Source organism: Glycine max, chromosome 19 (genome assembly GCF_000004515.6).
Source record: "Glycine max cultivar Williams 82 chromosome 19, Glycine_max_v4.0, whole genome shotgun sequence".
Classification (NCBI taxonomy): Eukaryota; Viridiplantae; Streptophyta; class Magnoliopsida; order Fabales; family Fabaceae; genus Glycine; species Glycine max.
The window spans coordinates 30317520-30328869 of NC_038255.2; the positions used below are offsets into that span (position 1 = coordinate 30317520).

The 11350-nt window shown below is 31.5% G+C and overlaps 1 protein-coding gene across 5 annotated transcripts; it reads right to left on the reverse strand.

Moving 5' to 3' along the window:
- Positions 1-750: 750 nt before the first annotated feature.
- Positions 751-9064, reverse strand: G6PDH (glucose-6-phosphate dehydrogenase). 5 transcript variants are annotated; one of them, NM_001360011.1, is made up of 16 exons: positions 8916-9017; positions 8085-8292; positions 7680-7765; positions 7214-7280; positions 6911-7097; positions 6181-6338; positions 6025-6093; positions 5683-5741; positions 5371-5407; positions 4773-4844; positions 4393-4540; positions 4156-4251; positions 3013-3083; positions 1595-1710; positions 1208-1253; positions 751-1123 (listed from the first exon to the last, which is right to left on the reverse strand). In NM_001360011.1, exons 2-16 carry the CDS (start codon positions 8259-8261, stop codon positions 956-958), a joined length of 1557 nt encoding a protein of 518 aa, NP_001346940.1. In that variant the 5' UTR covers positions 8262-8292; positions 8916-9017; the 3' UTR covers positions 751-955. The 5 variants fall into 5 exon arrangements, with proteins under 5 accessions (NP_001346940.1, NP_001241264.1, XP_014626854.1 ...); NM_001254335.3 differs by lacking the exon at positions 8916-9017 and adding an exon at positions 8879-8913; XM_014771368.3 differs by having other exon boundaries at positions 762-1123; positions 8085-8281; positions 8916-9032.
- Between the last annotated feature and the right edge of the window lie 2286 nt (positions 9065-11350).

Genomic DNA, 11350 nt, shown 5'->3' on the forward strand with positions numbered 1-11350 from the left:
TGCTGAAAATTTGATTATACACCTTATATGTAACCTGAAATCCATTTACAAAAAAAAAAAAAAATCCACTATGGCCTATTCTCTTATCAGCAAATTTAGTTTCAAGCAAATGAGGAAAAAAGTAGTGTAGTGGTTATGGTTCTTATGTCACTAGAGCCATTTGTTCGGGGCTTGGCCTCGTGGATAATAAGAAAAAACAGATTTGAGATACATCTATGGAGCTATCGACAGAACTAATAAGGAGGCAATTAAAAATAATTTTTCTATGATAATCCAGACATGGAGTTTGATTAAAAATAATGACAATATATAGGACTCATTAGTTGCATTAGTAGGATGCTATAATGATGTGCAAGAAAAGTTCATGCATGATTTTTCCTTTGTAAAAAAAAGTTGACTGTTAGGTGTTCCATTACCAATTAGAACAAGAAATACAAGAGTTCTATGTACATAAACTATCTTTATTTCTAATATGATATTTTAAGGAATTATATGATTGCTTGTGACTTTCATTTGATGATAATAAAAAATTAACTATGGAGCTGAATGGTGGGCTTCCTATGAAAGTTATACTCCAAGAGCGCTTAGGATATGAACTTAATTGGAGTGTGTTATCAAAATGTAAGTATTTTATGCTTCAGTAATTAAGAAGACAATTACGTTAGTTGCTAATTCTTTTGCCTGGTCATTAAACTAGCATAATATTGGTCCAGTTTGTCATGGACACATCAGAGTCAAATTAACAAATGATGCAAAACAGATGCCGGTAAATAGACTTCATTTTCCATTTATTTTGCATTTAAAGGCAAATCAGTTACACAAACCGTGTCAAACACTCTCATAGTTCAAATGCTTGATTACACATTCATGAGGAGTGGTTCCAAGGGAAGCCTCTCAAGCTTATTGTGTATTCATTAGCAACTAAAGATTCCTCATGTTATTACATTAGATTACTCTACAAGGTAGGAGGGATCCATATGTAGCCGTGTGTTTGAACATAGCCTGCTTTTTCAAGTAACTGATCTGCTTCTGCAGGACCTCTGCTTCCTGGTTTGTAGGGGAGTGGCTTGAATTCCCCTTCATCAATTCTGTGCAAAAGTGGGGTGAAGATCTGCCAGGATGCCTGATAAGAAACAAAAAATGGAGTCATTAAGTTTGTGAAGTGACACGCTCTTGCAATACTCTATCAAGCATGTAATGATCTTACCTTCAACTCATCTCTGCGAACAAAATGCTGCTGATCACCTTTAATTCTGCAAAACAATTCCAATATCCATTGTTATTTCATGCAAATCAATTTGTCTGACAACAGAACTGATGGATAATGCTAAGTAATGCATGTAATTCCAATTCTTCTATGTACTTCAGCTTGTGCTAGCATATCAATTTATGTTTCTATGAACTGATGACCCTATACATGACATGTAGTAATTCAAAACTATAAATATGCAAGTATTATATAATTTAGTCTAGAGCATGCCACTTATAGAGTCAATCATGAATACAGGTCCTTTGTAAACAATTCTTATACATCTGTATTAACCCTAGAAACCATTGACAAGCCATATCTATGAACTACGAAAAGGGAACATACGTGTCAAGAATTAGGCGTTCATAAGCCTCAGGAATGGTTACTCCTTGATACCGTTGTCCATATGACAAGTCTAGCTCACTTTGAACTGTTGACATCTCCAGTCCAGGTTGCTTGACCTGCATGATAAGGCATTGAACTTGTCAGTCAACTCTTAGAAATATCACTGAATTCATTTTAGCATTTTATGCAGATAGCTTTGACTAGCCATACTTTATACAAACCTGTATAGGGGTGTTCATGGGTCGGGTTGTGTTGGGTTTGGCTATACTCGTTACCCAACCAAATTAAAATTTTACGGGTTGGATTGGATCGGGTTTGTGCAATTTTTTTAACAGACCAACCCAAATCAACCTAGTCATAAACGAATTAGGTCAGGTTGGGTTAATCAAGTATGAATATTTGAAAAATGTTTTTTATTTTTTGTAAAAAATAAATATTTTTATAACAATAATTTGTTTTTCTAAAGTTTTATAAGTATATAATAATTAAATGTACTCAAAAGAGACCAAATTGTCACAATATTTGACTAATAGAATTAATGATTTTAATGCCAATACAATGTTTTTATTTTGGATAGAAATAAATATTAGCATGAGAAAATATAAACAAAATCAAAGATTAAAAGAACAACTTAAAGAAGAAAAAATCATGGATGGTTTACTTTAATAATTTAATAAAATATGTGAGTTAAAAATTAATGTGTTTTGTATTTAATAATTAATTTATATAATAATAAATTTAATTATATGATATGGGTTGGGTTGGGTCGAGTTAAAAAAATAGAACCTGTTATCCAACCAATTTATGATTGAATTTTAATTGGGTTGGGTTGGGTTCGACCCAAACAATTTAAAAACTCAACCTAATATAATTGGGTTGGTTTGGGTCAGGTTGGGTCACGGGTAGACCTAGACCTATGAACACCTGTAAACCTGTCGCACATAATTTACAGAAATTCAAGTCTAAAGTACCATATGTAAAATCTAATATATAACCATTTTCAAACCCATTTAAAAATAAATTATTAATTAATAGAACAAACAGTTCGTATTTATAACGATCATGATCAAGTATTTCTTTCACATATTGTTTGACAGAAGATTAGTATATGGTTGAACTTCCTCAGTAGTTTTGCAAATAGATTTTGTTTAATCATCACTACGAGCAAGCTTAAGATAGAGGTTAAATGTTTTCAGATGTTAACCCCAAATGAACTAGCAAATTTTCCATTTACATTTCAGGAAAATGAAACTGTATTGGGAAATATAAATTCAGTATGCAAACAGCAATGTCCTTGCATTGCTACTTCAGATACTCAATAAATGAATGTAACAGATAAAAGAGAACTGTAAGATGTAATCAGGTCAAACAAGTGGCATAATAAATCTTATTATAGGACATTAGAATGATTGCCTCACCGTAAGCTTCATGTACATAGCTTCTAAAGGTTGTAGGCGGATAACAAACTCATTTCTCCCCTGCTTTTTACCTAAAAATGTTAAAATTAAGAGTTACTTTTATGCTAAACTGATATTTTGATGACAACAAAGAAAAAAGGCTATAGCTAATATTGATGTTAATTGTTGGTATTCATACTGCACCAATAAATAAAGAATAGGTGTCACAGTTTGTGATTGTGGAATACATAGAGATGAAGTAACTCTTGCAAATTGCAATACTAATCAACAGCAAATGTTTGCTATGTTCTTCAAACAGAAGAAACATGAAATAATATTTTTTAATCAAGACAATAGACAAGACACCAAAATGCAAAACATATCCCCCTAGGCCATATCACAATAAAATCTTAGGATAGGAGCCAACAAACGCAGACGGTATTTTATTGAAAAACTCTAGAGATTATTCTCTTACTGATAAAATGGTATCAATTCTAGAAGACTCTTGTGTCTACGACTGTATCCTTTACCTCTTCCTTCCTCAAAGTAGAATTAAAACAAGTGAAAATGATAGAGCAGGTTTTGAGGGTGTGAATGACTCTCACCCCAAAGGCCACAAAACCTTACTCAATTCATAGTTCATGCTTATCCCTCTCCCCTACTTTCTCCTCACATTTATCCCATTGGAATAAGGAATCAATAAATAGAAAGCTTATTTAAGATTACGTTAAAGTTGCATTGAAAATTGCAGGAGAGTGCTCTCCAATAAAAAAACTTCCCACTTTTGATTCCTTAACAAGTATCCTAAGGGCACTGGCTAGCATTTTCCTATCCCCTTTTTACTCTAACAAAATGCCATCCTCACTTCCTCTACCCTGCTAATTTTTGTCTAGGGAGTGACAAGAAAATCTCCTATGCATACTGTCTTTTACCACACCACTTTGTTCACATATCCACAACCTTTCCCTTTATTTCTCATCACATAGACTCTAGTTATAGAAGAGTACCTATCATTTTACCTTTCAAAGTAATTCTATTCTTTACTATATCTGACTCCACTTTCACTTTCAAGATTGATATAGACATCAGACAACAAGAGATGCATGACAAACAAAAGCATGTTAAAGAGAGAACACCAGTATATCAAAAGTTACAATGACATACACTTGAAAATATCACCAGGGACATCCTTGAATTGAACCCTGATCTCTGCCTTTCTAGAATTTAGTGCCTTCCCTGCTTTTAGTATGAACGGAACACCTGATACCAAAAAAAAAATTCTATTAGGCACCAGAATGAATATGAACTACTTTATTTTCCTAATTTTTTGCACCAAAGAAATTAAAGGAAGCTCCAGTATTCATTTCTTTTAGGAAGGAAATGCTTAACATTTCATCTGACCTTCCCATCTTTCATTGTGTATTCGCAGAATAACAGTTGCAAATGTTGGGGTGTTTGACTTGTCAGGTACTGTTGGGTCATCTTTATAGCCTTCGTATTGTCCAAGAACAACCTCATCATCTCTAATAGGGAGCACTGATTCAAGAACCTGCATTTTTCATATAGCAACCATAAAGTGTTATCATATGATATATAGAGGCATGCTGTGACTCATCTCAAAAACTAGGTAACCATAAATGTGAAATTTTCATAATTAAGTTAAAAAAGACAGCAAGGAATTGGTACTGATATTGATTAGTTTGTGTCAGAAAAAAGTAGGCAGAATAAAATGAAAGAAGAGAGTAATAATTCCAATGAAAATTGAATGGAAAGAGGCACACCTTCACTTTCTCATCCCGAATGTGCTCAGGCCTGAGAGAAACTGGTTTTTCCATAGCAACCAAGCAAAGAACCTGAGTTGGTAGAAAAATAATTAACAAATTTGACATATATTAGGCTGATAATGTCTAATGAACCATTTAATGGATAACATTAAGCATTTGGTGTTTGTTTAATACATAATAAAAAAAAGTTTTAATTCATAAAGTTCTAAAATATTCATTATTCAGCACATGGAATGCATTCAGCAAAAAAGCTTTCCAAACTCAAATCATTGAATTACTAGTTTGAATAATTTCCTTTAGTTTATCCTTATTTATTTTTGAAATTCTAATAGTTTCCTCTAATGCCCCTTCAACAGTTAATGTTTTATTTAAAGATATTGCTATTACAATGCTTAATTTCAACATTTTAGCACAGAAGCTTCTATGCTAAATTTTTTAGTTCTATTATGCACACCCTTAATAAGATTTCAAATATTGAGAAACGTGAATTCAAGTATTGTTGCATCTCATTGTTTCACAGAAGTTCCTACTTCACAAAACAAAATAATTACAATGTCAGTATATGAAATTATTTCATCAGAAAATCAGGGCCTACCTGCAGCAAATGGTTTTGAATAATATCTCGAATAATTCTGCAAAATAAAGAAAAAAAGTAAATTAATGATTTAGGTGTCTTTGTTGCAATAGATGATGATTACTTCTATTAAAAAGAATTATTAAAAAACACTAATTTTTCAATGACGAAAGATACTTGGGAACAAAGTTAGAAGTTTCTTTTCAATATCAGTAACAACCGTAAAATTGGTGTTCAAAAACTTGTTTTTCTCAACATCATTTCATTTTAGAACCTACTATTGGCAATCACTAATCATCTGAGAACTTCGCTAAAACAAATTTCTACACATACCCATATTGGTCAAAATATCCACCACGGCCATCAGTTCCAAAATCCTCTCTGAAAACTATCTGTCAGAGAATTGACAGCAAAACTCAAGTTTAAAAGTGTGCCATATCAAATACGGTAATGCAGTAGTTGAATTAGATAAGGCAACAAAATATTGTTAAGAAAAAAATTGAGATGCTTGTAAAAATAAAGAATGAAAAAAAAACGAGTTGATAGATATGATAGGACAAACTATGAATTTTGCCAAAGCTCAACCAACAGTGCCTTCCCTTACTTCATTTAAATAAATGAAGTTTAAGTAACTCTTAACCCAAAGTTTTAACTTTGACAATTAAAAATTCTCACCTGTACATTGTCAATGTTGTCGCGGTTCCAAAGTGGCAAGAAAAACCGATTTGCAAAGCGAAGTACCAACTGCCAATATAAGTTAAATGTAAAGGGATTAATCATTAGGCAAAATTCATGAAACAAACAAGAAGCCATTGTATAATCATTTATTACCAAGTTCTGCACTAGTTCCTTTCCCAAGTAGTGATCAATACGATAAATCTGTGGTTCCTCAAACAACTTTCCAATCTCAGTACTGAGTTCCTCTGCAGATTCTAGATCCTTACCAAAAGGCTTCTCGACAACAACACGTGTCCATCCACCAAGATCAGCTAAGAAAAGGAAGCAGATGCAGTCATATCAATACAATCAGTACTAGATTTCTGGATAATAAACAGGAACCATAAAATGTAAAAGAAAATGTAAAGACAACTGTTCTTGTCACAAAAGAAATGAGATGGCAGAGAGACATGAAGCCAGAGATCTGCTTTGCAAATGCTAGCCGAACAGAAAGTTCAAGTTTATTTCATAATTATTTAACTTCTTATTTTAAACACCATAGATATAACAGCCACCTGTAACTATCTTTGTGAAGCCAAAATCCCATACCAACAACTGGAAGCAGCTATATGTCTAAGCAATAACCTCAATTTAGCACCAGTATTATCAGAAAGTAAACAAGTAACCTACATTTAAATAAAAGTTAAAAAGAAGAGCTTAAAGTGGATTCTGTCGTGCAGCCTAGACTAATGTCTTACAAAGCATTACTCTCAACAATTGTTGAGCTGGTTCAGTGAATTGCTGTTTGTATCCCCCACCCTCCCTCAACAAAAAGCTACTGGTCCTTTTAAAACATTTGCAATCAAAAAGGTAAATATCAAAACCATATATTATAGCATCTTACATTTATTCATGCAACAAGTCTTGATCATCTTGCAAACAGATGGATATACTGAAGGTGGAAGAGCAAGATAGAAAAGCCTCCGAGATAAACCCTCAACACTCTTTTTCAAATATTCATGCTCTGAAATCTCTTTATCCAACAAGCGAAATCCATCCTCAGAATCATAAGAGCCACTTACATATTTGATCTAAAAGGAAGAAAAAGGGAAACAAAGAATGATCATTTTAGATCAACCAACAGAGTATTATGTAGTGAGACCATTACAGAGTATTGACAAAACAGTGCAAGAAATCCAGTGCTAACCAGCTGTAAAAACTTCTCTACATCCTCCAACAGTTGGGGAGAAGCACCTTTGTTTGGAACAAGATAGCTGCACATCAGCTCATATATGTTAGGTTTACAAACTGTTCAAACATGTATCAATAAAACAGATGAACTTATACGTTAGGATGAAGTATACAATAAAACAATTTTGTGAAAGAAGCAGATGACTAAAATTCATGACATGCTGTTCACGAAAAAAAAAATCACAATAATATTCTTTGGCTGAAAGAAAATAAAGAACCATCAAATATGCCACATTAGTTATTCATATAATTTACTATTTAGAGAACACAACTGTAATTGCAAACACAATCCAGTTAACATCAAACCAAGATCAACAATTTTGCAGTAACAGGCTGTAAGTGATATTTGTAAAATTTATTTACTTATTTCAGAAATCTTGAGAAAAAAGATATAGATTTTAGTTTATGACAAAAAGTCTCACCCACGCAACCGGTTTCTCAATTCATCATCAGATATTTTTGTCCTTGCATAGCCAAAAATGTGAACTTCATCTGCTGGTAAGAATCCCTGAAAATAGAGATGCCAAATGTTGGAAAATGTTGCTTTAAGGGAAACGAACAACTACTAGAAAATCCAGTAAATTTCCACAAAAAACAAAAAAGAGGAATAGACATTAGATATCAAATTAGCATGTAGAACAAATCAATAGAATTTTTTCATAAAAAAGAAAGCAAATTGAACTAGTGCTTGATCAAAGAAAAATTATGGGTCCCGTAGTCCATCGTTAGTTGCATGATCATCAGCAATTCTGCATTAATATTTCTCACTTTTACAACAGTTCTACATTACACACTAATCAACATGATCCACCAAGATTCTTCTTTACCTGCCGGTATAGATGGAAAAGTGCAGGAAATGTCTTCTTCTTAGCAAGATCCCCAGAAGCGCCAAGCACAACAATAGAGAGTGACCCAGTTTCAGGCACATTTCCTGCCTCTCTTGCTAAGGGGGATTCAGTGCCGAAGCTAGATCTTCGCTCGATATGCCATTCACTAGTTCCCATCCTCTAGCAGCACCGGATTACTAGAACCACTCTGCAATATATTGTTAATTGGTATGATCTACATTTTATCTAGTATCAAATTATAAGCTAATATCCAAAAATGATTCAATTGATAAAAGTAAATAGAACGATGACAAGTGCCAAGAATTAGAAAGCAACAGGGATGACACTGATTTACCACAACACAGAAACACCCAATTGAGCAATCAGACAAACAATCATCAATCCTTACAGTAACACATCAAAACTTTCCAAATAAGTACCCTTTTGGAATTGTGTGCACAGTCCAAATCTCAATTAGACAATTACAAACCAAAACAAAAGAAACAGCCCCATGAAACTATCTTTTTCTGAAATTCACCCAGTAGGGAAAAAAACAACAACTAGTTCCCAGAAGAATTAAAAAAAAAAAAAAATTCTTTCACAAGTTTGCCAAAGTGAAAGTGGAGTATTAGAATTTAGAATCAACCTAGAAAGCAAAAAGAGAGAGAGAGAGAGAGAGAGAGAGAGAGTGAAGGGTCAAAAAGAGAATTTGCATGCACATGGATAAAAAATAACAATCACGAAACAAAAGGGTGTTTCACAACACATGCAAGGATCAAGATGAAGAGTAGTACCAATTACCAAGTGAAGCAGAGTTAGCTGAAACTGTACCTGGTTTTGATGCTAATGTTGTTTTGCTTCAGGGAGAGAAAGAGAGAGAGAGAAGAGAGAGTCTTTTTAAGGTTGGAAAACTCAAAACAGTTGGTGTTTTCTTCACGCACTACCTCCTTAGTCATTTGTTGTCAATGTAAGCGCATAGGTCAGATGGCCCTCATTGCTGACGCACATTCAGTCCTTTGCTTATTTCTGCTTTCCCCCCTCTGCTTTATGTTATTTCTGTTCAGGGCCCAAATTTGGATTGTGCGGATAAAGACATTAAAAAGTGTCTTACGAATGGATTGCAGAAAGAAGTTAAACTTCTGCTTTTGACTTTTGCAGTGTTATTTTTCTCACTGAAAGTCTGAAACTAATGCATCTTTTTGACAGTTAAGAGTTAAGACTAAGTACCAACGGTAAACTAAAGTGAAGTGAATTTTTCAGTAGATTAAGCGACGCATGAACGGTTCAAACACTTCTTTTATGGAGTATAAAGAAAAGTAGTAGTATTTTAGTGTTCTAATTTTAATTTAAGTTACAATTCTTTAATTTGTTTTAGCGGTCGAATTATCTTAGCTTTTTAAGTTTTAACTATGAAGAAAGGAAAAATATAACAGTATTTTTATAAATATTAAACTTCTTTTTTACAGGTCTCACATGATTTTATAAATTCTAATTTTAATTAATTACTTAATATGTTTTAATTTTATTGTCTATATTAATATCTTTTATTTTTATGAATTATTGTTATCTTGATCTTTCAAATTTATTTTCATAATTTAAATTAAAATATACAACTAGAAGAGTGAAATTTTTATGCCATTCTCTTCACTATTTCAATTAGATATTTTCAATATTTTTTTATCATTCGAATATGTATTTCAACATCATCTCCATAGTCATCTAATTTTTTTTTTTTTTTATCTCAACCACTTCAAATTTTCAATCTTTAATTTATTTTTATCTATATTCAATCATTTATCTTTTTCAATCTACCATCTTTTACCTCTATTTTTTTCCTTAATAAAATTTTAATAACTTTTTTTAAAAAACTATTAATAGTTAAAAATAACTTTGACAGTTGAAACTATTCATCGTAAATTCAAAATATAGTTTATATATTAAAAATATTTGTGATTATTTTAAATTATATAAAATTAACATTTTGTATGTGCAGTGCACAAACTAAAAGACTAATTTGTATAATTATGTGAAATATTTTTTAAAAAAATAGCATTAAAAATATATTAATTTTAGTAAATTGGAAAATGAATAGATATTTTATTACACGTATTAATACTAAATATAGAAAATATTATTATTATTTATTCTTTTGACTTTTATAAATTTACTTTTATATTTTTCTTCTAAATTTGAATAAAAAATAACAATTAAATTTTTTAATTCTTAATAAACTAAGATAAAATATATTTTGATTCTTATATTTATCGTAAATAAAATAATAAAAATATACATCAACATATAAGTAATTATTATTTTAAATAATTTATATTTTTGTTACTTGTCCTCTTATTATTATTATTATTATTATTATTATTATTATTATTATTATTATTATTATTATTATTATTACAAGTGTTAATGAAAATTATTTATTGAATTAAACTTTTGCTCACCTAATTAATAATACATTTTAACAAATACTCATTGTTGAATACAATGGCTTAGTTTCATGAGAGGGGTGGATTGGAATCACAATACTTTTTAATAAAACCTCTTGTTCTTGAAAACTTTTTTTTTCTTTTAAAAACTTCTTTTAAAAAAACATCCAAATTAACACAATTAGCGATCAAGTGAATTGTTATGAGATGCTCTTCTTTCTAATTGGCTTTCTATCCCTTAATTCAATTTTAGATTTCTTCTAGGTAATTCTATTAAAGATATAGGAAGAACCTATAAAAGAAAATAGCAAGACAAGATATGGGAAAAAATTACATAAGAGTTAGATTTTGAAATTTTAGAGAATTTTAAATTCTAGAAATTTTAATTACTTCATTTAAAATTCTTTTATTTTAAAATTTATTGTTTGGATAACAAGATGATTTTGTAAACAATTAGATGAGCTTATTAAAAAATGAATGGTTGGAAATTTTTATATATTTTTTTCTTTTCTTTATCTTTATCTTTACTTCCCAAATTATTCCTCTATTCCTTGGGCCATCGTCTCCACCACCAGCCCATTGCCCTGTCGTTGGACTTCAGAAACCAACGAACCAAATCTTACAAACCAGATTGCTCTCACACCCTCCACGTCTTAGCCTAGCCAAGCCCCCACGTAACAAACAGTAGTAGCAATTAACAACAATGACGCCTGTGTTGTCGTAGAGAGAATAGATATGAGAAGTCACCGTCATTGCTTGATCGACAACAAAGACAACATTGCCCAGCAATCACGATGATGTTGATTAGATTTGAGAAGTCACAATCAT